This window comes from Mastigoproctus giganteus, chromosome 9 (assembly GCF_048544385.1).
Source record: "Mastigoproctus giganteus isolate SK-2022 chromosome 9, ASM4854438v1, whole genome shotgun sequence".
Taxonomy (NCBI): domain Eukaryota; kingdom Metazoa; phylum Arthropoda; class Arachnida; order Uropygi; family Thelyphonidae; genus Mastigoproctus; species Mastigoproctus giganteus.
In genome coordinates this window covers 57,162,782-57,190,621 of record NC_143583.1, presented here as the reverse complement: position 1 = coordinate 57,190,621, position 27,840 = coordinate 57,162,782, and the positions used below count along the sequence as shown (strand labels likewise).

At 39.1% G+C, this 27,840-nt stretch overlaps 1 protein-coding gene across 1 annotated transcript in view; it reads left to right on the top strand.

The window, feature by feature from the left end:
• LOC150080263 (FAST kinase domain-containing protein 4-like) overlaps positions 1-27,840 on the top strand; it is a 97,433-nt gene that overhangs the window by 43,891 nt on the left and 25,702 nt on the right. The window contains exon 5 of the mRNA XM_090380669.1: positions 8,208-8,334. Within this exon, the coding sequence (XP_090236795.1) occupies positions 8,208-8,334 (127 nt within the window). The remainder of the gene's footprint in view (positions 1-8,207; positions 8,335-27,840) is intronic.

The following is a 27,840-nucleotide window of genomic DNA, read 5'->3' as shown; positions in this document are numbered from 1 at the left end:
ATTGTTGGGATATGAGAGACCTGGTGCCACATGGATATAAGTAGTGCAGAATTGGAATTTGGGGAGTACAATGTGTACAGAAAGGATAGACAGGATAGAAAGGGAGGATGGGGTATGCTGTTAGTTAAGAAACACATAAAATCTGAGGCAGTGCATCCAGTTGATATTGGTGAACAGTGGAATGTTGAGTCAGTTTGGTGTGAAATAAGCACTGGAAAAGCAAAAATGAGGGTAGAAGTGTGTTATAGGACTAATGACTCTGATGAGTACAATGAACAACTATACAGAGAAATAGAGTGGTACAGTAAATCAGAATGTCTTATAAGTAGATTTTAACTTCCCAGATATTGACTGCAACTTGTGAGTTGGTCACTCGACCACTAGCAAGATTTTCTGAATGATTGTTTTCTACAACAGCATGTTTGAGAGGTAACCAGAGGAGTGATAACTGTTGATCTGATTATCAGTAGTGATTATTCATTCATTAAGAATTTGCAGATAAAGGAAACACTGGGTGGTAGTGATCACAGTGTACTGATGTGGGATTTACCATCAGGGGTAAAGGGAAGAGTTTTTACTTTTGTAAACTACAGACTACAGTGTTCTCAGACATTTAAATAATGTACAGTGGGACCAAATGATGTTACCAACAGCAGTCTAAGTGGGAAGCATTCAAGGAATTAATCTTAGAAGCTACTAGGCTTTTCTTACCAACTAAGAAATACTGTTCAAGGTTTAGGCCCAAATGGATATCATATGAACTAATGAGACTTGTGGCAGAGAATAAAAATGCATGGAATGCATATAAATTATCATGCGACACAGAAGCATATGGCAGATATAAGCTGGTCTGCAATCAAGTCACAAAGGAGGTTAGTATGCGGAGGTAGATTACGAGAAATCTTTGGCAAAGGATGCAAAGACTTCTTTACTTAATTTAGTCTAGAAGAAAGGGGATTAATCACATTGGTCCCCTTGATATCAATGGTTTGACTGTTGATGATCCTGATATCATATAATTTTGATATATACTTAGATTTCAGGAAAGCTTTTTATACTGTTGCACATGGAAGACTACTGACAAATTGGAGCAGTATAGTGTTAAGGGCAAGTTGCTACAATGGATAAAAGGATGATTGAGTGGGAGAAGACAGAAAGTGGTAATCAGTGGACACCGCTCTTCATGGACTAATGTTATTAGTGGAGTCTTCCAGGGTTCGGTCGGCCCATTGTTGTTTTCTGTATTTATCAATGATATTCTAACCTTCGATACTCTAACCTCCCAAAAATATTTACTATTTCTCCTGAATCACCCTGTATATATATATATATATTTATTATTATTTTATCAGGCTTAATGCCGAAGTTTTGTGTAATTGTTGCACCCGCTGTATGTGAAATGGAGGTAAAAGCCGTGACCAGGTAATGTTTGTCTGTGGAACACTGATATGCGTATAAATTCTTTTTTTGCTGATAGTAGGACTACATTCTGCCGACTGAAAAATGTGGTCTATTTCATCCACATTTTGTTCATTTGTATGGTCAGAAGAAATATGAGTGCTGGGAACTGTACCAGTCTCAAGCAGTTTGCTGTAAACACTAGTAAACGCTCTTGAGTCTGTTATTCTGTGGTTAGGAAACCATTGACAGTATTCTCTACAAACAGCAGTAGCATTTCAACCACAAAAACCATAGACAAACACCATATTTGCATATTCAGCATGTGTGTGAAGATGTGTGGCATTCTTAACAACACTTCTAACACCAAACTGCTTCTAGTAAACGCTCTTGAATCCGGTATTCTGCGATTAAGAAACCATGAAGGGTATTCTCTACAAGCAGCAGTAGAACTTCCACCACAAAAACCATAGACAAACACTTTATTTACATATTCAGCCTGTGTGAAGATGTGCAGCATTCTTAACAACACTTCTAACACCAAACTGCTTCTTGGTCTCGTCTGATTCAGGGAGCTGTGCGTGCCAGTTTAAAACATCTCCGTATCCATTGAGAATTGGACACATGTTTATGTGAACTTTTTTACTCAGAATAATCGATACTCTAACCTCCCAAAAATATTTACTATTTCTCCTGAATCACCCTGTATATATATATTTATTATTATTTTTTTAAATTTATTTTGTTAAAAGAAATTACTCAGCTATTACAATAATATTGCATACCACCCAACTTTTCAATTGTTGTTAGAAGATTTCCTAAAATCACATAACTTTTACAGTTTTATGTCATGTTTACTTACAATCTGGTTTATGGTCTTACATTTTTGAAATACTCATGTCATGCTTTTCAAATACACACCCATGTAATCTGTGAATGCAGATGTCCAAATGTATTTCTTCTATATAAAAAAAAGAGTTTTTTATCTATTTTTATGTAATTTTATTTTAATTTTACAAACTTAAAAAGCACCAGCTAGAGGGGACAAAATAATTAGTATTAGTGTTAGTAGAGGCAAGTAATCCAAGAAAGCAAACTTTATAAATCAGTTGAAAAAAACAAACAAACAAAAAAAAAAAAACTTCCAACACCACTTGTCCATTGCTGTCAGTAATTAATTTTTCTAGTTCGTCCTTGAATTTGTTCAAACTGCCCGCTTCCACAACAGCAGATGGAAGTTTGTTCGAACAATCAACTAACTGCTGCCTGAAAGCCAGTGGGTGGTAGTTTCAGCAAGCTTTTCTGGACAACCAAGCGTGAATGTCTTATTATGGGCAACTTCAATTTACCCCTAATGGATTGGAAGAGGAAAATTCACCATGAGAACAAAAGTTTTAAATAAACTAAATTATTTTTGTACTAGTATGTTAGAGAAAACACTAGGGGGTAAGAATACTCCAGATCTCATCATTAATCATGAATCAGATGATATCACAGGGCTTATAGTAGAGCAGTGGTTCCCAACCTTTTTTTATTTGCGAACCCCTTTCAATGTAATATTTTTTATCGTGAACCCTTTTCAACATCATATTTTTAATGCGAAACACTAAGCCTATATTCTCTGAAATCGTATAATTTTTCTGAATTTTTATTATAAAATATTTCCAGTACTACATTTTTATAAGCAACACTACATAATAATAAATTATTAATAAGTATTATTTATACTTTGTAAACAAGTTATTATTCAGTCCAAACTAGATTTCGAACAAGCTAAGGGTAGAAAACTTGCTTCATGTCCAAATGGTAGCCAAGCATTCTGGTCTCTTGCCAAAGCTATAGGCCACGAGCGCCTCCGTAGCCAGGTGGGAAGGAGCAGCAGTGCGTAGCACACGCTTCTTGATTAGACCGGGGTTCGAGCCCGTCACCACCAAATACGGAGGATGCGGAAAGGTCAATGGAATGACCACCGCATATTCCCGGAGCAATATGGCCTTAGTTGCTAATGCTCCTAAAAACCAAACAACAACAACAGCTATAAGCCACAATTTTTGTCTATTTCTGTTCCTATCTCTGTCAAAACCAGATGGTTCTGTTGTCACATTGGCCAAAGATAAAGCTAACCTGCTAGCATCCTATTTTTCTTCCAACTCATGTATTGATGATCTTGGTAAATCACCTCAAACCATTCCCAGTACACTCCATTCAGTGCCTCCTGTGAGGCGCCTCCTTAGCCAGGTGGGAAGGAGCAGCAGTGCATAGCACACGCTTCTTGATTAGACCGGGGTTCGAGCTCATCACCACCAAATACGGAAGAGGCGGAAAGGTCAGGGAATGACCACCGCATATCCCGGAGCAATATGGCCTTAGTTGCTAATGCTCCTAAAAACCAAATAACAAGCCTCCTGTGGTCTTCTGTCAAAAGGATATAAGAAAGATTTTGATGATGATAAGAAAGCTCCAGGTCATGATGGTATTTCTCCACTTGTTCTCAAAACGTGTGCTCCTGAACCTACTCCTGTTTTGTGTCATCTTTTTTCACTTTCTTATTCCAAAGGTGTTTTTCCTTCTTGGAAATTTGCTCATATCCAGCCAGTTCCTAAAAAGGGTGACAAATCCCTACCATCCAATTATCGTCCCATTGCGATTATTTCTAAAGTAATGGAGAAATCAATTAGCCGCCTACTCCTAAACTATCTGGAAATCTTTCATCTGATCAACGCTTGCCAATATAGATTCCGTCAGTGTCATTCCACTGGTGATATTCTAGCTTACACTGCCCTACCATTATTAATATCCAGACACCCCGCCATGGATGGGAAAACAGGCCCTATGCATGCAACCCGTCATATAACCTGCTATAAATATGCACGCTGGGCTTACAACAGACAATTGCTAAAGTGGGCATGCAAGATGACACGTTCAACAGAATTGATCACCTCAACAAATACTAGATGCCGATTAACAGGTTGAACAATCAACTATCTGCTGGCTAAAAGCCAGTGGGTGGTAGTTTCAGCAAGCTTTTCTGGACAACCAAGTGTGAATGTCAGAGAGAAAACTGGGTATCCAGTTTTCTCTCTGACCGCTCACTGCGGGTGATGACAGATGGCTGTCTTCTAACTTCTCCATTAATGCTGGTGTTCCCCAACGTTCAGTTCTTTCTCCCACTTATAGTGAAAAATATAAACTTGAATCGTGGACTGTAGAGCAGTGGAAAACAGTCCTATAGACAGATGAGTTTAGGTTTGTAATCTATCAGTCTGATAACCATTCCTGGTTGTGGAGAATGCCAGTTTCTTCCTGATTGTATCCTCCCTACAATGAAGTTTGGTGGAGGCAGTGTCACGGTTTGGTTTGGGCCCATTAGTTGTTATCGACAAAATCATGAATGCCGTGGACAATTATGCACTTCCAACATTATGGCAATACTTCGGGGAAGGTCCATAGCTGTATCAGCAAGACAACGCACCATGCCAAACTGCTCGGGTTATAACAAAGTGGTTTGAGGAATGCGTGAGGAAAAGTTGGATTGGCCAGCCCAGACTCTTGATCTGAACCCTATCGAGCATCTTTGGGATGTATTGGATCGTCGGGTACATGCACGTCGAGATTGCTCAAAGAACAAGGCTGAACTGGTAGCTGCATTAAAGACCGGGTGGAGGAACATATCACCTGAAAAGCTGGTTGAGAGTATGCTGCGAAGATGGAAGGCCATCATAAAAGCAAAAGGTTCAGCACAAAATATTAAATGACACAATAAAAGCTCTTTTTTTGTCTAAAGGCTGGTATCCAGATATTAATGGAAGGGCGGTGTATGTTACCCCATCTATGGACAAATTTAATGGAAAAGTTTGGCGAAACTCAAGCCATTGCTCTTGACTTTTCAAAGGCTTTTGATTCTGTTTGGCATAAAGGTCTTCTAAATAATCTTCCATCCTTTGGTTTGCCACTGTTCTTTGTAATTGGGTATCCAGTTTTCTCTCTGACTGCTCACTGTGGGTGATGACAGATGGTTCTGTCTTCTAACTTCTCCATTAATGCTGGTGTTCCCCAACGTTCAGTTCTTTCTTCCACTCTTTTCCTCTTGTATACATTAATGACCTTCTTCCATTGACCAGAAATCCTATCCATAGTTTTGCCGCCGATAGCACATTGCATTTCATCTTCCAGTTTGAGAAACTTTGCCCTGCTGAAACAGCTTCAACTTCTTGAGTATCCTCTGCAAAATCCTTAAATGCTAATTTCCAGGTACTTCTCCAGTGGGGCAAAGACTTAATTTCAATTGAAATTGAAATTGAGATTGAAATTAATTTCAATCCTTCTAAAACTCAGGCCTATGCTTATCTCCGATGATGCTCCGATTTCTAGGCAAGATCTTGGGGATTACCCCAACTTTTAATCTCTCTTGGCATAAAGCAACATTACAAATATTGCATTCTCTGCATCGAAAAAACTGGGTTTTCTCTTCCATTCTCGGTGTTACTTTTCTTCCAAACAGTTGTTGACTCTGTAGAAATCGCAAATGCGGCCTGCCATGGAATATTATTCCCACATATGGGGGCGGTAACCCTCAAAACCTCTCTCAGGCTTCTAGATTCCATTCAAAAGATGGCAGTTAGGTTAATTAATGTCTCATCTCTAACAGTCTCTCCACTCTGTCTCATAGACAAATTTCTGTTTCTGCTGCATTCCTTTTCTAATTGGCTTCTATAATCCCTGCTCTCTCTTTCAAAGAAATCCGAAACGTGCCACAACCAGTCAACATCCTTTTACTGTCCAAGTTCAAACTCACAGAACCAACTTTTCTTCTTACTCATTTATTCATTCAACTTCTGTTTTCTGGAACATACGTATTTCCTGAAAATTACTTACGTACTTCCTTCATACGTATTTCCTGAAAATTACAATCTACAAAAGTTCAAGTCTAATGACAACAAGGATATTCTTTCATCGTTTCAACCTTCAACCCATGCATGGTACTAAGTACTATATGTTCTTAAAAAAAAAGTACCTATACATAACAGTAGTCCTTGAGAATGAAAAAAAAAATTTAGTATGGAAAACATACTTATTTAACATGATATAAGATAGTAAATTAATTATAAGGAATGTGGGATATGTGGTTTCTTTCTTAAAAATTCTTTACTTTTTATTTAATTTTATTTTACTTTATTGTTTATTATTAGTTATATTTTGTAGTTTACACTAATATACCTATGTAAATCTAAGCAGATGCCATTACAGAATTTTTAGTGCGAACCCCCTGGAACACTTTTGCAAACCCCCAGGGGTTCACGAACCACCAGTTGGGAACCGCTGTAGTAAAGGAACCATTGGCAGGTAGTGATCACACAGTTGTTAGTTGGAAGATGAAGAAAGATATTACAGTAGTTAAACACAAAGACAAGGGTTTTGATTTGAAAAAAGGAGACTGTGATAGTTTAAGATACTACTTGTCATCTATGAATTTGACAGATTTCAAAGGAGGGCGAATATATTAGAATTATGGAATACCTTTAAAGCAATAATTGCAGGAGCCATGAATGCATATATATATAAGAAAATATAGCATAAGGAGGATGCCAAGATATATGAATACAGAGCTGGCCAGTCAAAAAGGGCAGAAAATGAAGGCATGGGTAAGTTGCAGAGCAATGAAAAGTACTGAAGCCTACAGCAATCGCTACAAGTTGATCTGTAATAGTACCTCACAAAAGGTTAGGGTTCTTGAGGCTAGCATGAGGAAGCACTGGCTAAGAAAGAAAAGAATGGGAACGAGGAGTTTTTCATGTATGTGAATACAAAGAAGAAGAAGAAAATGAACAGATCAGACCCTTGTGTACAGGGTAGGGAAAGTCTTATATAACTCAGCTGATGTTGCTAATGAGCTGAATAAGTAAAGTACTTCACAATGATCTTTACTGACAGAAGACTTCATGGTGGGCTGAAGCTGGAAAGCATGAAACTAGCAATGTTGAAATTTCAGAAGCTTATTTGGCATAAAGAGGTTTAGAGTAGATTTAGACCAGATTAGCTAAAAGGAAATTTCCTTTTAGCCAACAAGTTGCCTCCACAGGTAGTTGAAGCTGACAATTTGAAAATAATTCAAAAGTTAACTGGATAATTACCTACATAAAGAGGGAAGCACATAATTTGCCTATTTTCTTATCTACTTTTTTGCATTTTTTTTGGCTGCTTCAGCAAAAACCTGTGGCCTTCCTTTTACTGTATGGCTAATACTAAATTCAATATTCAATATACACATTCAATATACTAAATAATGTTGCAGTAATGTCAATGTTTTGATCTTACTTTGGTATCGGTTACCAAGACAAACTGTAGACATGAGTCACCTTCTACAGTTTGTCTTGGTAAACTGTAGTCACCTTCTACAGTTTACCAAGACAAACTGTAGAAGGTGACTCATGTCTATTCCAAGTTTGTCTTTGAAAAAACATGGAACTTGGAGAGTACTCCTTCGCTCTCCTGGTACTTCTGTTAACGAAATTCAGTGCCGCTTGTTTTTAATCAAATTACAGTAGCAATTATGGTAAAAAATATAAGATATTTACACATATTGGCTCATAACTTCCAATAAAAAGTTCTATTTTAATGTCAATTCAAATGGCAACATTTTTTCTTTAAAATTCTTCTGTATTAACTAATTAATCTTTTAATCTTATTTTCCTCTGCTTTTAATTTTATATAAAAAAAATTCTAATGGAAGGGTTTAGTGCTTTTGTGTAATGGGATCTTTTTTAAGTTCTGAATTATTCCTTATTATAGAAATATTTTACTCCCTGCAGCTAAAGTTTCCCAGAAGGGAAGATGTTGAGAAGCTTTCCAAAGTTGTTCTTGAAGCTCTTGACAACTTTGTTCCTTTTGATAAATATATGAGATCAAATGTAATTACACCATTAGGAATTTCTCTTAGTAAGTATATTCTCTTTCATTATATTCTATTTTTAAATTTATTTTCATAATTTTTTATTATGTTGGTGTGGTTTTTACATAGCTTCGTTTTTTCTCTCTTAATAGTTTATATCTAAGCTTCAGGTTACATATATTATATAATACTGATGTGAAATCAGTGTAAAAGTATTGTGTGTCAAACTGAGGTTGTTGCAAAATCATCAGACTTGTCATAATGTGAAATAACTTTCCACGAGTTTCCTTATTGTTACATGGAAATAAACAGCACTGCTCCCTAGGGAGATATATATTGCAGTTTATTTCTGATGGAGCTGCTTCAGGGATGATAATCCCTGAAGCAGCTCCATCAGATATTAGTGCAGGACTTTCATTTTAAAATGGCTGTATATAAAGTATGTTCAAAATGTATCTGGACTGTAACATAGCAGTCCAGATACTTATAGTGACAATAAGCATACTTATGGGATGGGCAATTTAATCCCCCTTCAAAATATTGTTAAGATGATGCACTTAGCACAACAATTTTCCCACCCTTGAAACATTTCTGGAGAGAGGATTTCAAAATCCACCAAAAGCTGATTTATCGTAATTACTCTTTATTGTTTGTAAGTCATCAAATCGACATCTGTACAGTTTTTTTTTTTTTTAACTCAATCTAAGCAACAACAAAAAAAAGAAGTCAATGTAGCCATATATGGTGAATTGGGGCAGGTGCTGGACTTGAGTGATTTCATTTTTCGCCAAAAAAACTTTGTACAGATAGCAATGAATGTGATGATGCATTATCATGGTGAAGCACCAGTCTTTGGAGTTTCACTTTTATGGTGTTTTTTTGCTGAACTGCATTATGATGGTATCTCAGAACTCCATTGTCCAATTCTCTATTAATTTTTTGTTCATCTTTCCCTGATAATTTATAATCATCCCATGCATTTCTGTCACTAGTCACATCAGTTCATCTGGCATTCATTTAGGTTGAAACCTTGAAAAGTATCTGTTAGTTGGTAGGAAAAGCTTGGTAGCTTGTACAATTATTTCAATTCCCATTTAGAAATTCCCTGAATGCTTCCCATTTAGAATTTGCAGTGGGTAACACCATCAGTTGGTTCCACTGAAAATAATTTAAAACTTGCCTAAGACCATTGTAGCCACCTTTATGAAAGCAAAATCCCTTCTCTTTATCCTTGACAGTAGTTACATCTTTATGTAAATTCCACATCAATACACTGTGATCACTGCCACCTAGTGTTCCTTTATCTGTCTTATGAGCAGTCATCTTATAAATCCAAAACGGTTTGCTGTTGTGTGAGTGACCAGTCCACAAGTTCCAGTTAATATCTGAAAAGTTACAGTTCTCCATTATAAGACATTCCACCTTTTTTGTATAGCTCTTCATCATGCACATAACAGTCATTTCGTTTATAATATTCCTCAACATCATTTTTGTTTTTCTAATGCTTATGTCATCCCACACAGACTCACCATTAGTGTCCACCTATGTCAACCTTGTGCGCTGACTTAAAATCTATGTGCTTCTTAATCAAGAGCATAACTCCTTCCCCTTCCAGTTCTGTCTGTAATGTTGAGTCACTTTAGTGTGACATATTGTCCATATTCAAATTCTGCATCCCCTCTATCTGAGTGGCACTTTTGTTTCTAATATCTGTACAATACCCACATTCAAGGAACTAACCAATACTTCAAATTCCTCGAATTTATTTACTATAATTCTAGCATTAGTGTACAAGCAAGTATATGTGCACCTGTTTTTGTTCCTAGTGACCTTAACCCATCTTATGTAATTGCTTCTCCCATGAAAGCTACCAGCAGACCTTTTAATCTCCCACAGAATTGTTCATTTGAACTGTTCATCTTTGAAAAGTTGACTTATTTGTGGACCAATGAAATTGTCTGCCTTAATCTTCTCTGTACTAAGTCTTGAGAATTTCTTTTTAAAGTACAGTAATACCCCGACTTATGCTACCCCGACTTACGCGAACTCGGAGTTACGCGGTTCTTGATTTTTTCGTTTGGCAACGCTGCCGCCCACTATCTTCAAGGTCGTTTTTCATATGTTATCGATATACGGTGCGACGGCGGAGAATGAGAGCGAAAGATGAACAAAATTCAACTTTGCTGCTTTTATGTTTTTTATATCAGTGAAGGGGAAACACATTTCACCATAATAACGTAAAAACCAACACAATTCCAGCTATCGGTATAATTACAAATGCAATTAGATCGAGTTTACTACCAGTTTATAACAGATTTCACTAGCAGAAACGCAACTGGATTTTTATTGTTTTATGGTAGTAACCCCTAGAAATGTGAGGTGTTAATAGTGTATCTCTGCCTTTATGGTGTTGTTTATTCAGTTGCTACATGCGCGCAGCTTTGTTTATGCGTATCAAGCGTGCCTCCTCGTTTTGTAATTGTGCTTTATTCCCTAAAAATGAGTAAAATACTTAATTAAAAGGTGTGAAAAGGAAGCGTCCTGGTGAAGACACTGCAGATTCAGAGAGAAAAAGAAAAGCAATTATCGATAAACAGAGGCGGACTGGATCAAAAATTCTTACCCGGGAAAATTTATAGTGGCCTCATACTATGGTTTATGGCCAAAATCACACTGGCCCACCGAGGTTTCCCCGGTAAGGCTTATGGCCAGTCCACCTCTGTCGATAGAGAAAAAATATGAAATTGTGAAACGCTTTGAGCGAAATGAAAGACCATGTGATATTGCACGTGCTACAGGCCTAAATGAAGCAACGGCGAAAAGCACATGACAATTGCAAACTTGACAGGTTGATAATTGAAAAGGGCTCAATTGTAAAGGGCTTAAAAATTTTAGAAAACATAGACTCCAACGAAGAACGCGTTATAGCTACAAAGCAAGGAATAAAAAAATTATTAGCTTGCTACGAAGAAATTCTGCGTGAAAAAAAGAACGCGCTGTGTCGTCAGATGAATTTGTTAGATTTTATGAAGCCACCGACATCGAAATAACTTTTTAACGTAAGTCATTTGTTTTTTTAATACATATTTTGTATTAATATGTATAAAGAACTGCAATTTTATTAATATTTTTCTTCTAATCTAGTGTTTTTGTTAGTCCTTGGTCCCAATTAAGCAAAATTTATATGTATTTATATGCAAAGTTGTACCCCGACTTACGCGAATTCGACTTACGCGATTTTCGTCGGACCCACCTATCGCGTAACTTCGGGGTATTACTGTATGTGAATGCAAAGCCTTCACGAAATTTTTCATAAGCCTCAGTTTGATGTGTAATGAGTGGTGGAAGCAAAACTTTATTTGGATCTACTGGTGGTTCAAATGCTACGTTCTTCATTCCAAGTGTTAATGATTTTCGTTGAGGCCAACTCCTGTTCTTGTAGTGCTTATCCTTGGCATGACTAACCCACTTGCAGAGAAAGCAACAATACTAATCCTTTTGTAGTTCTAATAAAATGGCAGTTACCTTTAAATCACTCATATCTTCCACTCATACTTCTGATAGTGTACACCTAAAAGGATGTTCTTCATGTTTGCATATGTTTCTTTTTTATGGACGGCATATGCAAGAGGTATTGAAGGCTACATATTTCCATTGTGTAATAACACAGCCTTAAGGCTAACCTTAGAATCCCATTTAGAATCATCTATAAATAGTTGCCATTCTTTTTTTTTTTTTTTTTTGTTAGTTTTTGCCGCATCAGCTTCTGTGGCCATATTGCACCTCCCATGGTTTTTGCATTTTCTACTCGAGGCGGGATTCGAACCCACGACCTTTGGGTTGCCAGGCAGGCACTTTACTCACCTGGCTAGCCTGGCCGGCCATTAGACCATCAACATCCTTAGAAACTGAGTTCAACTTCTGTTTGATAGAATTTATCATAGCCTTTATTTCGAGTACGAAAAGTCACTTTCACAGAATGATCTAAAAGATTCCACTGTTGTAGCCTCGAGGCCAAAAGCTCTGCCTTATTCTTTGGTAGTTTGAGATCCCTAATGAGGTCATTAGCTCACTTTCTGTGATCTTATGTGGTTCAGAAGGATAAAGTTTTGGACAAAATGGTGGATCCCTTAATGTAGATGGTTGCTGTACTTCTTTGTGTATATCAAGTCGATGTTCATCACATCTTCATCAGAGTGTACAAAAAAATGGTTGGGTGGTTCAGGAATAGGTAGTACTTCACAGTGAGGCATGAGACAAATTGCAGATGGTATATTTAGGTACATCACTGTCCACTTTTTCTTTGTTGTCATCCCTTTTCTAATAGGGGGCACTATACAGAAGTAATAGTCTGTAATGTGATTTGTTGGCTTCCTCCATATCATGGGCACTGTGAAAGTCATAAAATGTCCCTTTTGATTTGCCCATGCATTGAGTTTTGGTGAACAGTAGTGCAGCATATGTGTGGAGCTCATTTCTTGTCCTGGTCGCCTACTTTACACCCAAAGTACAAGAAGTAGGCCTTTTTTATGGCTCGAGTTAAGGGACACTTTCTTGAAACTAACGTGACTTCTCCACATACATAACAGAAGTCATCTGGATTGTTCACACAATTATGGAGCATATTAATCTTATGCTCCGTAATTGTGGTATTACGGTATTTGAACAAATACTGTTCAAATACCGTAATTATGTGAACAAATACGACACAAATTAAGTCAAAAAATATAGGAATCTGCACAAAATATAGGAATCTCGCAGAGAACAACCGTTAACTGAGAACAAATCATCCAGTACCCAGCCATATTCAAGGATTACTGCAACAAAGTTGAAGATGCATTTGAGGCGACGACAACTTATCACGTGATGCAGAGTGAGACGATAGATGCTAATCACGTGATAAGAGTGTGGTGGTACTGAAACTGCAGTGTTGTCATGCGTTTTGCCTAGAGCCATAGCTGATAATGTAGAGTAACTCATTAATATGAGACCCCAACTGTAATTCAAAAACAACAGCCAATTGACAAATTTTAATGTGATTTTCATGTTCAGCAGCATAAAATTAGTCAAGATTGGGTAAGTCAAGGTTTCGTTTTCGTAAAATTTTGTGTTGACTAGTGTAAATTGTCTCAGCTTGCCTAACTCTGTTTGTGACTTAATTTCAGACTATGAACTAATGTAGGTTTCTGTATCCTCTGATAATTTATATGCATTTTTTCCTCTGCCACTAGTCTCTTCAGTTCTTCTGACATCCATTTACAGCAATACCTCACACAGTGCGGCTTCAATCAGTACGTGATTCACTATAGTGCAGTTTATAATGTGCGACTGTGATTGATTATCAATTAATTTTGTTCTTAGTCTACCTCATTACTATTTGTATTTATTATTTTTCTAACTAATCATGCATAATTATTTCTAATATAAAAAAATCCTTATTTTGATACCCACGTATCATTATTTTTCTCATTCAAACTATTCCCCTTTTAGTGCTGATTCAGTCAGTTTTTTTCCAACACATTAACTGCACTGTGTGAGGTAATTCTGTATCTTCAAACCTTGAACAGTATCTCCTAATTCATATAAAAAGCCTTAGCTTCTACAGTTACTTCCCTGAATGCTTCCCATTTAGAATTTACTGTTGGTTATATCATTACTTAATCCCACTAAATAGAATTTAAAAACTACTTGAGACCATTGTGGTCAGTTTTATGAAAGCAATGGTCTTTCACCCTTGACTGTAGTCATCTTTAAGTAAATTCCAGATCAGTGCACTATTTTTGCTGCCTCCTAGTGGTTCTTTTACATGCAGATTCTTAATGCTTAAAAAAGTTGCTGCTGATAATGAAATGAAGGGCATTGCTTTATCTCATTGTTTTCCTAACATGCCTGTGTGAAAAGCTGTTTTCCAATAAATTCAGAAAAGTCTTGCTACTGTGGGAGTAACCAATCCACAAGTTCCAGTCAATATCTGGAAAATAAAAATCCTCCATTATAAGACATTCTGATTTACTGGTTGATTGATTGATTGATTTTGGTTTTTATGGTGCATTAGCTTAGTCAAGGCCATGGTCTGATTTACTGGCTCACTCTGTAATGGACCAGCTTCCATAGCTCCCAAATTTACAAATTATAAGTGCAGAAGGCTCAGACTACGTTCGAACCATATGGTTGTTCTGTATGGTTTTTCATTATATGTATCATAGTCATTAAGTCTATAACACACTCTTGTTCTCATTTTTGTTTTCCTAGTGCTTATGTCACACCAGACTAACTCGACATTGAACTGGCCACCCACATCAACTGGCTGCTCTGACTTAGATGCTATGCTCTTCTTAACTAAGAACAATCCTGCACTGTCTGTCCTTTCTGTTCAGCAGAATTAAGGGACCTCCGGTACCATTTGATAATCAACACTATGTCCTTTCTGTACAGTTTGCCTGTGGATGTCGTCATGTGCAGTCTTGCGATTGATTACTCCACTTGATTGTAGACGGAGGTAGTACCTCGGTAGGAAGTTTCTTTGTTTAAGGTGCAGCACTAGATGTATACAGCAACTTGAAGATCGTCATTGTCTTAAATGCCCTACTCATATTCTGGCAGCTGACTATTAGCATTAGCATTAGTAGAGGCATTTGATGCAAGAAAGCAAGCTTATGCAGCATCAGCCAAAAAAAAAAACCCACTTCCACTTCACCCCTCTGTTCGTTCAAAATACCTGTCTAGCTGAGCCTTAAACTTATTTAGGCTATCAACCTCCACTACAAGGGATGGAAGTCTGTTCCACCAACCAACCACCCGCTGGCTAAAGGCAAATTTCCGCACATCTATCCTACATCTGTCTTTCCTCAATTTGAATTTATGCCCTCTCAGGTGATTATTCTGAGCTAGAGGAAGAATCCCATCAGCATTGAGCATGCTCAAACCATTCAAGGCTTTATACACCTCTATCAGATCACCTCGCTGGTGCCTAGACTCCAGACACTGTAATTTGCAAAACTTAAGCCTTTCTTCGTAAGAGCACCCCTTTGTTCCATTCACTAATCTTGTTGCCCTTCTCTGTACTCGTTCCAGTAGCTCTACATCCTTCTTGAAATGAGGCCTCCAGACCTGTATACAGTACTCTAGGTGTGGCCTGACCATTGCCTTATACAAGGGAATAATCACCTCCTTATCCCTGCTGGAAAAATTCCTGTATATCATTGACAATACTCCACGAGCTACTCTTGCAGCCCGTCTGCACTGCTCAGAGAACTTCATATCTGCCTGCACAACCACCCCCAAGTCCCTTTCATTCTCTACCACTGTCAGTGTAGTACCACAGAGTTGATACGTTGCTCTGGGGTTGCTGTTTCCCATGTGTAGTACTTTACATTTGTCAATGTTAAACTTCATTTGCCACCTCTCAGCCCATCTGCTCAACCTTTCCAGATCCTGTTGCAGCAGCATAGTCTCAGTAGTGTCCTCGACAACCCTGCCAACCTTTGTATCGTCTACAAACTTGGACATTAAGCTTGATATACCATCATCAATATCATTTATAAATACAGAAAACAATAATGGACCCAACACTGAGCCCTGAGGGACTCCACTAATAACATTAGTCCACGATGAGCAGTGTCCATTGATTACCACTCTCTGTCTTCTCCCCCTCAACCACCCCTTTATCAATAGCAGCAATTTGCCTCCAATGTCACACTGCTCCAATTTGTGTAGCAGTCTTCCATGTGCAACAGTGTCAAAAGCCTTTCTAAGATCCAAGTATATAATATCAAAGCTATTCCCTGCATCCAGTTCTTTTGTGACTGCATCATAGTATCCAATCAAATTGGTCAGGCAAGACTTCTCCTTAACAAAACCATGCTGTGTCCGAGCTATAACTGAAGTGTTGTCTAAATGATCCTGCAGTGCTTCTTTAACCAGTGCCTCCATTAATTTTCCTGGAACAGAAGTTAAGCTCACAGGTCTATAATTACTTGTGTCAGCCTTTGATTCTCCTTTGTGAATTGGGGTCACATTTGCACATTTCCAGTCTATGGGCACCTCCCCTGAGTCCAAGGAAGCTCTCATAATTATGGCTAAGGGTTTGCTTACTCCCTTTGCTGCCTCCTTTAATATAACTGGATAGATCCCATCCACCCCGGGTGCCTTTCTTGTGTTTATCTTCAACAGTTTCTCCTCCACTTTACTCCCAGTTATTTCAAGATTCTGTAGCTTACTGCTAGAGTTGAATACACCTCTGGCATTCCCCTCGCTGAATAACTCCTCATGTGTGAATGTCGATGCAAAATATTCATTTAGTTTGTTAGCTACCTGAGCAGGATCATCAACAGTTGACCCATCAATATCAAATGCACCAATCCGATTCATCCCCTTCCTTCTAGAGTTTACATAAGTAAAGAACTCTTTGCTGTTTTTCTTTGCATCCCTTGCCAAGGATTTCTCGTAATCTGCCTTCGCCTGCCTAACCTCCTTTGTAACTTGGTTGCATATCAACTTGTATCTATCATAGGCTTCTGTGTCATGTGTTAATTTGTAAGTATCCCATGCATTTTTCTTCTCTGCCATATGCCTCATCAGTTCATCTGACATCCATTTTGGCCTAAACCTTGAACAATATTTCTTAGTTGGTATGTAAAGCCTAGTAGCTTCCAAGATAAGTTCTTTGAATGCTTCCCATTTTGAATTTGCTGTTGGTAACATCATCAGTTGGTCCCACTGTATAGAATTTAAATACTGTCTCAGTCCATCGTAGTCGCTTTTACGGAAGCAATAACCCTTCCCTTTACCCCTAATGATAGTTACCTCTTTGAGTAAATCCCACTGCAGCACACTGTGATCACTGCCACCTAGTGGTTCATTTATCTGCAGATTCTTAGTGCATGATGAATCACTGCTGATAATCAAATCAAGAGTATTACTCCCTCTAGTTGCCTCCCGAACATGCTGATGTAGAAAACAATCATCCAATAAATCCACAAAAGCCCTGCTAGTGTGTGAGTGACCAGCCCCCAAATTCCAGTCAATATCTGGGAAATTAAAATCTCCCATTATAAGACTCTCTGATTTACTGGCCCACTCTATTTCCCTGTACAGTTTCTTATTATACTCATCAGAGTCATTAGGCCTATAGCACACTCCTACTCTCAATTTTGATCTCCCAATGCTTATGTCACACCAAACTGACTCAACACTGCACTGTCCAGCGATGTCGACTGGCTTCACTTCCTTGGTTTTTATGTGTTTCTTAACTAATAGCATAACCCTACTCTTAATAACATTAAGAGTAGGAGACCGGCGGGATTACTTGACAAGTACAGGTCACTGATGAAAAAAAGCCGTGAATTAGGGTTGAAATTGAAAGTGTCTGCAATTCTGCCCAGACACGATAGGAGGGAGTATATGATGAGAGCCCTGTCAATCAATTCGGCCCTGGAAAGATTGTGCAGGGCTCAAGGGGTAGAATTTTTTTCAGCCTGGTCTGTACTTGTTAACAGGAGAGACTGCTTCTACAGGGATGGGATACACTTAAATAGAAAGGGTGCAAGAATGTTTGTTGATGCTATCGAGGCAATGTTAGGTGGGTCGGAAAACTGCTAGATTGGGGGGATACAAGGACTAATAGATTAACAGTAGCCACTGGCAGAGGTGAAAGTGATTCTTGCACTGCTTCTATTGGAATGAGCCGCAGCCTGGAAAATAAGATGCAGGATATTTCAGAGACTGCTGGGAATCATTGGGGTACAAGTAAACACATGGGTTGTGTTAGGGTAGCTAAGAAAAAGAACAGGTGCATGTATACTTGTGTGTACACCAATGCTAGGAGTTTAGTAAATAAATTTGATGAATTTGAGGTATTGCTCAAAACATCAAAGGCAGATATTGTGGGGATTTCAGAGACGTGGTGTCGCACAGATATAAGAAATGCAGAACTGGAATTTGGGGAGTACAATGTCTACAGAAAGGATAGACAGGATAGGAAGGGAGGAGGGGTTATGCTATTAGTTAAAAAACACATAAAATCCAAGGAAGTGAAGCCAGTGGACATCGCTGGACAGTGCAGTGTCGGGTCAGTTTGGTGTGACATAAGCATTGGGAGATCAAAATTGAGAGTAGGAGTGTGCTATAGGCCTAATGACTCTGATGAGTATAATAAGAAACTGTTCGGAGAAATAGAGTGGGCCAGTAAATCAGAGAGTCTTATAATGGGGGATTTTAATTTCCCAGATATTGAGTGGAATTTGGGGGCTGGTCACTCACACAGTAGCAAGGCTTTTGTGGATTTATTGGATGATTGTTTTCTACATCAGCATGTTCGGGAGGCAACTAGAGGGAGTAATACTCTTGATTTGATTATCAGTAGTGATTCTTCATGCATTAAGAATCTGCAGATAAATGAACCACTTGGTGGCAGTGATCACAGTGTGCTGAAGTGGGAGTTACTCAAAGAGGTAACTACCATTAGGGGTAAAGGGAAGGGGTATTGCTTTCGTAAAGGTGACTACAATGGACTGAGACAGTATTTAAATTCTATACAGTGGGATCAACTGATGATATTGCCAACAGCAAATTCAAAATGGGAAGCATTCAAAGAACTTAATCGTGGAAGCTACTAGGCTTTACATACCAACTAAGAAATATTGTTCAAGGTTTAGGCCTAAATGGTTGTCAGATGAACTAATGAGGCATATGGCAGAGAAGAAAAATGCATGGGATACATACAAATTAACACGTGACACGGACGCCTATGATAGATACAAGTTGATCTGTAACCAAGTTACAAAGGAGGTTAGGCAGGCGAAGGCAGATTACGAGAGATCCTTGGCAAGGGATGCGAAAAAAAACAGCAAAGAGTTCTTTACTTATGTAAACTCTAGAAGGAAGGGGATGAATCAGATTGGTCCACTTGAGATCGATGGATCAACTGTTGATGACCCTGCTCGGGTAGCTAACAAACTAAATGAATATTTTGCATCGACATTCACACATGAGGAGTTATTCAGCGAGGGGAATGCCAGAGGTGTATTCAACTCTAGCAGTAAGCTAGAGAATCTTGTAATAACTGAGAGCAAAGTGGAGGAGAAATTGTTGAAGATAAACACAAGAAAGGCACCTGGGGTGGATGGGATCTATCCAGTTATATTAAAGGAGGCAGCAAAGGAGGTAAGCAAACCCTTAGCCATAATTATGAGAGCTTCCTTGGACTCAGGGGAGGTACCCATTGACTGGAGATGTGCAAATGTGACCCCAATTCCCAAAGGGGGATCAAAGGCTGACACAAGTAATTATAGACCTGTGAGTTTAACTTCTGTTCCCGGAAAATTAATGGAGGCACTGGTGAAAGAAGTACTGCAGGATCATCTAGACAAGACTTCAGTTATAGCTAGGACACAGCATGGTTTTGTTAAGGGGAAGTCTTGCCTGACCAATTTGATTGGATACTATGATGCAGTCACAAAAGAACTGGATGCAGGGAATAACTTTGATATTATATACTTGGATCTTAGAAAGGCTTTTGATACTGTTGCACATGGAAGACTGCTGCACAAATTGGAGCAGTGTGGCATTGGAGGCAAGTTGCTGCTATGGATAAAGGGGTGGTTGAGGGGGAGAAGACAGAGAGTGGTAATCAATGGACACTGCTCATCGTGGACTAATGTTATTAGTGGAGTCCCTCAGGGTTCAGTATTGGGGCCTTTATTGTTTTCTGTATTTATAAATGATATTGATGATGGTATATCAGGCTTAATGTCTAAGTTTGCAGACGATACGAAGGTTGGCAGGGTTGTCAAGGACACTACTGACACTATGCTGCTGCAACAGGATTTGGAAAGGTTGAGCAGATGGGCTTCGAGGTGGCAAATGAAGTTTAACATTGACAAATGTAAAGTACTACATATGGGAAACAGCAACCCCAGAGCAACGTATCAACTCTGTGGTACTACACTGACAGTGGTAGAGAATGAAAGGGACCTGGGGGTGGTGGTGCAGGCAGATATGAAGTTCTCTGAGCAGTGCAGACGAGCTGCAAGAGTAGCTCATGGTGTATTGTCAATGATATATAGGAATTTTTCTAGCAGGGATAAGGAGGTGATTATTCCCTTGTATAAGGCAATGGTCAGGCCACACCTAGAGTACTGTATACAGGCCTGGAGGCCTCATTTCAGGAAGGATGTAGAGCTGCTGGAACGAGTACAGAGAAGGGCAACTAGATTGGTGAATGGGACAAAGGGGTTCTCTTACGAAGAAAGGCTTAAGTTTTGCAAATTACAGTGTCTGGAAACTAGGCACCAGCGGGGTGATCTGATAGAGGTGTACAAAGCCTTGAATGGTTTGAGCATGCTCAATGCTGATGGGATTCTTCCTCTAGCTCAGAAAAATCACCTGAGAGGGCATAAATTCAAATTGAGGAAAGACAGATGTAGGATAGATGTGCGGAAATTTGCCTTTAGCCAGCGGGTGGTTGGTGGGTGGAACAGACTTCCATCCCTTGTCGTGGAAGTTGATAGCCTAAATAAGTTTAAGGCTCAGCTGGACAGGTATTTCGAACGAACAGAGGGGTGAAGTGGAAGTGGTTATTTTGATTTATTTATGTTACTTTTTTTTTTTTTTTTTTTTTTTTTTTGGCTGATGCTGCATAAGCTTGCTTTCTTGCATCAAATGCCTCTACTAATGCTAATGCTAACCCCTCCCCCTTTCCTATCCTGTCTGTCCTTTCTGTAGACGTTGTACTCCCCAAATTCCAGTTCTGCATCCCTTATATCTGTGTGACACCACGTCTCTGATATCCCAACAATATCTGCCTTTGATGTTTTGAGCAATACCTAAAATTCATCAAATTTATTTACTAAACTCCTAGCATTGGTGTACACGCAAGTATTCCTGCACCTGTTTCTATTCTTAGCTACCCTAACACAACCCATGTGTTTACTTGTACCGCAATGTCTCCCAGCAGTCTCTGAAATATCATGCATCTTGTTTTTCAGGCTTCTGCTCATTCTAATAGAAGCAGTGCAAGAATCTCTTTCACCTCTGCCAGTAGCTACTGTCAATCTATTGGTCTTTGTCTCCCCCCATGCTAGCAGTTTTCCGACACACCTAACACTGCCTCGATAGCATCAGCAAATATTCTTGCACTCTTTCTATTTAAGTGTATCCCATCCCTGTAGAAGCAATCTCTCCTGTTAACAAGTACAGTCCAGGCTGAAAAAAATTCTATCCCTTGAGCCTTGCACAATCTTTCCAGGGCCGAATTGATCGACAAGGCTCTCATCATATATCTCCCTCCTATTTGTCAAATATGGATCCAGGATATGCTGGAAGGCAAGTTCAAAGTGTTAAGTGTGGTTATTTATTTTTTTATTCAGCTTCTTTTGAGATCTGGGTTTTCAAACCTGCTGTGTGGGTACAATAGCTAACGTTTTTGGCTGCTATTGTTGTTACATAGAGGTTATCTGATTTTTAGCAGGACATTCTTTTCATGCCCACGTTTCCCTAGGTGCTGATTGAAATTGATATACTTAAGCACAAAACAAGTTGTATGTAGTGAGTACGGATTTGATTTGCATTTTGAAATATTTGATAGGGTTATTAATGCTACAAGCTGCAGAAACGAAATTTTTAAGATATGTTAAAGGATGTACAAAATTAGATAAAATATCAAACATAAATACAGTCGATTCTGGTTAATTAGGGTTGTGATAAATGGCTATTCCTCAGATTGGGTTGATGTAAGAAGTGGGGTTCCCCAAGGATCAGTATTAGGACCACTGTTGTTTTTAATTTTCATAAACGACATTGATGAAGGGATAGAGGGCGTGATGTCTAAATTTGCAGATGATGTTAAAATTGATAGAGTAGTTAATGATCACTGTCAAGCTGAGCTTCTTCAGAGAGACCTAGATAGACTTCAGGAATGGTCAGAAAAATGGTAGCTATGCTTTAATCCAACAAAGTGTAAGGTATTACACCTGGGAAACAGTAATCTCAAAATAACTTATTCACTGTGGAGTTCAACTAAACCCAGTACTGGAGGAAAGGGACTTGGGTGTTACGATACGGTCAGACATGAAATTCTCTGAGCATTGTAAACAGGTTGCAAGGAAGGCCCATGGTGTCCTATCGATGATCTGTCGAACTTTTGCAAGTAGAGATAGGGACGTGATAATCCCATTATATAAGGCTTATGTTAGACCACACTTGGATTACTGTGTTCAAGTATGGAGACCGCACCTAAAGAAAGACATCGAGCTTCTTGAAAGGATGCAAAGACGGGTAACTCGCCTGGTGAGATCGGCAAAAGGGCGTCCTTATGAAGAAAGACTTCGAATATGTGGGTTGCAGAGTTTGGAAACTAAACACCTTAGAGGAGATTTGATTGAGGTGTTTAAGGCTCTGAGAGGCATCAGTAAAATGAATGAGGACAAAATTTTCAAGATTATAAATGATGCTAGAACTAGGGGACATAAATTCAAGTTACGGGGGGAAATGTTTAGATTGAACTGCAGGAAGTTTTATTTTAGCCAGCGAGTTATAAATTACTGGAATAAGTTGCCTTCATGGGTGGTAGAGGCCGACAGTTTGGGGAAATTCAAAGGTCATCTGGATAGTACTTTCGGGTAAGGGAAGCGCATAGGATGATAGGTTTAATTTCCTTTTTTTTTTTTTTTTTTTATTAATTATTATTATTTAGTTATTTATTTTATTTATTTATTTTTTTATTTTTTTATTTTTTTTGTTTTTATCATTGTTTTGTTCGGATTTTATTTTTTATTTATTATTTATTTATTTTTTTGGTTGGTGCAGCATAAGCCATAGGCTTTCTTGCACCATGCGGCCGTTACTAATACTAATACTAATACTAATTGGGACACATCGGGACTAGTGCATTTTGGCCCAATTAAGCGGCTATCCCAATTATCCGAAGTTGCACATAAAAAAAGTTAAAAAAGCAATGGACCCCCGCTTTACAATTGGTTCACTGTACAATCAAATCAGTAAAGTACCGTTCACTGTACGATGTGTCGTAAGCGCTGGGCATTGTGATCACATTTGTGAATTGAATTTTAATTCTATTAAACAGCGATTCTAATTAGCGGAAATAGGAGGAATATTATCCACAGCTATAAAAGTAAAGATATATTAAGCACACAAATTTACCCTTTGTTACCTTACCAATTAAAAAATTAAATGATACGTGAAAATTGGAAGAATATATGTGATAATCGGAATAATTAATACGTACTGTAATATGTACATACTAACTAGTTGACATTTCTGTTCGCTGACATTTGTAGGTATAGGTATAGGTATGTTGAGGGTCTGACGGCTCCAGGGATTTCTCCCATCTCCGCGTATGTTCTATGTATCGAGTGACAGTACCCTGTCTATGCCAGAGGTTTAAAAATAATGTATGGGTCATGTATGTAGTTTGTTGTGCCCATTGTTCATCCGGCCTGTTGGCCGTCGGGCCCCCAGTGGGACCTGGCGTTACCATACCTAGTGACGGGGACGCCGGCCGGATGTACCAAGAGACTAATTATACTCTGGCAGGTCCTGCCACTTACTTTCCTGGGATTTCGGGGACTAGGACCTAAAATAAAGGTTGGAGTTATCGCTGTTGATTTAAGTAAAATTTCATTTAGAAAGCGCTGCGTGGGGTTCTACGCTGAAAGAACTATTTCTAGAGAGCCTAAAAGGTCGGGCAAAATTTGATGTGATTTAAATTTGGACAAGAGAAAGTAATGGGAGGGAGAGTGTAGACAGGGGGGATGAAATAGGAAGAAGCGGGGGTCGGATAGGAAGGTGGTCCCCCATTTTCAGTGGGGCATGCCCATGCCCCACGACATAGGGAGGAGAGGAGAGAAAAAAAAATAAAAAAAAAAAAAAAATAAATAAATAAATAAAATAATAATAAAAAAAAAAAAAAAATAGAAAAATATGGGGAGGAGAGGAGAAGAGCAAATACCCCCTCCCCGAAAAAAAAACAAAACCGCACAAGGGAGTGCAGTTTTGGGTCGACAGTAGGCCATCCAAATCATCCTAAAGTCTTGTCTTTCTGTGGTATGCTGAGTTTTTTTTTTTTTTTTTTTTTTTTTTTACTTGTTTGACCTCCTGCATTCTTTCTAGTTGGGTTGCCTTTGGTATATTTCTATCATTGTTTTCCTTCTAGAAAATAGATCCTGGGCATATTGACTGAGTGCCTTGTAGTCCTCTTGAGTGTCTAACAGTCTGGGTTCTTGGCTGTCTGGGATACATTGGATTGCCGTTATTAGGCGTAGTCGTAGGTCATCATACAAATCGCACTCAAACATTAAGTGTCTCCAGGACTCCGGGTTGCCACAGGGACAGTCCCCGTTATTTATGATGCCAAGTTGGTGAAGTTTAGCTTTAAATGGGCCGTGCCCTGTAAGGAGGAAGGTGGTATTTCGACCAGGGTGAAACCATGCTGGCGCCTTAGGGTACAGCTTGGTGACAGTGGGGAGGAATCTTCTGGTCACTGCACCTTTTTCTGTGTTGCTCCATCTCCTCTGCCAAATCTGGACGAGGTGGTCGGTGATTCTTCTCTTCTCATAGTTGCGGTCATTAGTGATGTCAGTGGTGAGGTCATACATTGTAGCCGATGTGTTTCTGGCAAGATGGTAGAGGAGACCACAGCGGATAGCTTCGAGATCCAGGGGCAGAACTCCTACCAGGACTTGGAGGGCAGCAGTGCTAGTCGTTCTAGTTGCTCTCGACATAGTAAGGAGGATGGTCCTCTGAATGGTTTCGAGGATCCGTTTATTCACTTCTAGTGCCACCCTCGCGTACCAGACAGGGGAGCCATATGTGATGGCAGGGATGAAGAGAGCTTTGTAGTACAGAGACAGGGTAGTACGTCTGAGTCCCCAGTCTCTGCGAGTGACTCTGGCGACGAGGGCCGTGTATCTTCTTATCTTTTGTTTAATATATTCTAGGTGTGGCTTGAAATTTAATTTTCTGTCCAGGATTATTCCTAGGTATTTAATCTGTTCGCACAGCTTAACTGTTTTGTTCTCAATCTTAATTTGTGGTGGTCTCCTTAAGTCTAGCGTACCTTTTAGCAGCACCGATTTTTTCTTGTCGAGTGCTAGTTTGAGTAAGTGTAGCTTCGTCCAATCTAGCAGCTTTTGCAGGGCATCAATTGCTTGCATTTCTAAGGAGGATCTGCTGTCAGCCTCGATGGTCAAGACCAAGTCATCTGCATAGGCCTGGGCCTCCACACCACCCAGATCCATGGCGAGGAATTCGTCTAAGACAAAGTTCCACAGGAGCGGTCCCAGGACAGAACCCTGGGGGGCAGCCCCTGCGGACTGGGCGACTGAGGCATTTATATGGTGTGGTAACTTGCACTGCTCTATCAGCCAGGTAATCCTTCATGCAATAATAAAGATTCAATGGAAGGTTGGCAGCTCTGAGTCTCGCCTAGACGCTCGGCCACCAGAGGGTGTCGAACGCCCCAGCGAAATCCACTGCGATGACGAGGAAGTATTTCCTTTGACAATGGGTGGCTCTAGAGAGTAGGTTCTGTATTGCTTCGATAGTGGATTTGCCAGGAGTAAATCCGTATTGCTTTGTCATGTTAGGATTTACTTCATTATAATGCCTTGTGATTCTGGTATGTAGCAGCCTTTCGAATATTTTACTGAGGGTTGGTAGCAGGGCTATTGGTCTATAGGAACTAGGTGTCTCTGGTGGCTTTGTTGGGTTTTTTAGGAGCAGTTTTAAATTTGCCTTTTTCCACTGTAGTGGAAATTTACCTGCTTCCAGGCAGCAATTGAATAGTTTTAGCAGTAATTCCGGTATATGTTCCGACATTTGTAGGTTGGGGTTAAAATTTAAAACAGTAAAATGATAAGGATGAGAACGGAGTAACAATTTTACGAAGCTTTAAAAATAGGAATGAAGAGAAGATTCTGAAAATTAATTTTTTTATATGATTGAAGATTCTATGGAAGTGTAAGCACATTTCACCATAATAACCCACAGAATTCCAGCTGTCGGTAGTATTGCAAATTCAATAAGATCGAGTTTACTATTCATTTATGATAGATTGCACTAACAGAAAAGCCCAATAAACAGGTAACTGCTAATTGTTTTTATTGTTTTATGGCTGTGACCTCCAGAAATCTGACCGAAGCACGTGGTTCGGTCAGAGAAAATCGTAGGGTAATCTCCAGTGCTGCGGTCTCCTACCCTGATTAAACGGCATGTTGTCCCAATTAAGCGAAGTAAATCCTGGCTATTTTCTCGATTGGGTTCTGTTTTTTAAGATTTGCCCCAAATAAACGGCTGCCCCGATTAACCAGTGGCCCAAATAACTGGAATCCACTGTATTAGAAAGGAATTAAAGATTTTCTAAATTAATGGAAAAATTATAGAATATAGACAAAGATGGAAAGAACATATAGAAAGAATGGAAGATAATAGATTCCCTAAATTAGCTTATACATATAGAGCAAAAGGAAAAAGAGACAGAGGAAGACCAAAGAAAAGATGGGCAGACCTCTCCGAGATCGGAACAGGTGGATCGCCTAATCCATGAAGGAAGATAAGATAAGATAAGATTAATGCTACAAAACTGGTGGGAAATTCCCTCCCCCTCCCCAGATGCAAAGTTAGTATATATGATTCAGAAGCACAAACAGAAGGAAGGTATACTGTGCACTAACTCTTGATAGAAACAAATAAATTAACTACTGATTTGCACCCCAAGTTGTCCACAAAATCAAAGCATCAAAAGGATAATAAAATCAATAATACTGGAAAAGTGACCACAGATGCTGAGTCTGAAACTCACAATCTACAACGTGCAGATCATCTCACACTAACAAACACTTCTGAAGATGTGGATAACAAGCCTGGACCAGCTTCCAGGAAAAAAAAAAGGAGTTAAAACCAGGTCTAAAACAGTCCCTCCAACCTAATCTAACCTCACAATATGATATACCTGATACTTTTTTTTTTTTTTTTTTTTTTTGTTTTGGTAGTTGTTGGCGCATCGGCTTCTGTGGCCATATTGCACCTCCCAAGGTTTTTGCAGTACTTTGATCCAAGCCCGAGGCGGGAATCGAACCCGCGACCTTTGGGTTGCCGGGCAGGTACTTTACCCACTCGGCTAGCCCGGTCGGCCATACCTGATACTGAAAATGACATTCAAGACAAAGACAAGACCCTCCAAGCAGCTATCTCTGCCCTGGACCAAATTATTTCAGTAAGGCTTCAAATGGAAAAATTAATGGCAGAACACACAGAAAGGATCACTGGGAGAAGAAATGCTATTTGTTTGTATTAAACTGGAGAGGACAATCACAGACCTATATATTGAAAATGAAGTCTTAAAAGTTAAACTAAAGAACAAGGAAAAAGAATGTGACACTCAAAAACCATGGCTTATGCACAGGTACTAAAATTGACCCAACAGAGAACCAAACAAATAACACCTCAACTGGTGGCAATCCAGCAGAAAAAGGAGGACAATGTATTATTAGATCTGCAGAGAACAGCACACTGGACTTCAGTGAAGCTGTCAAACA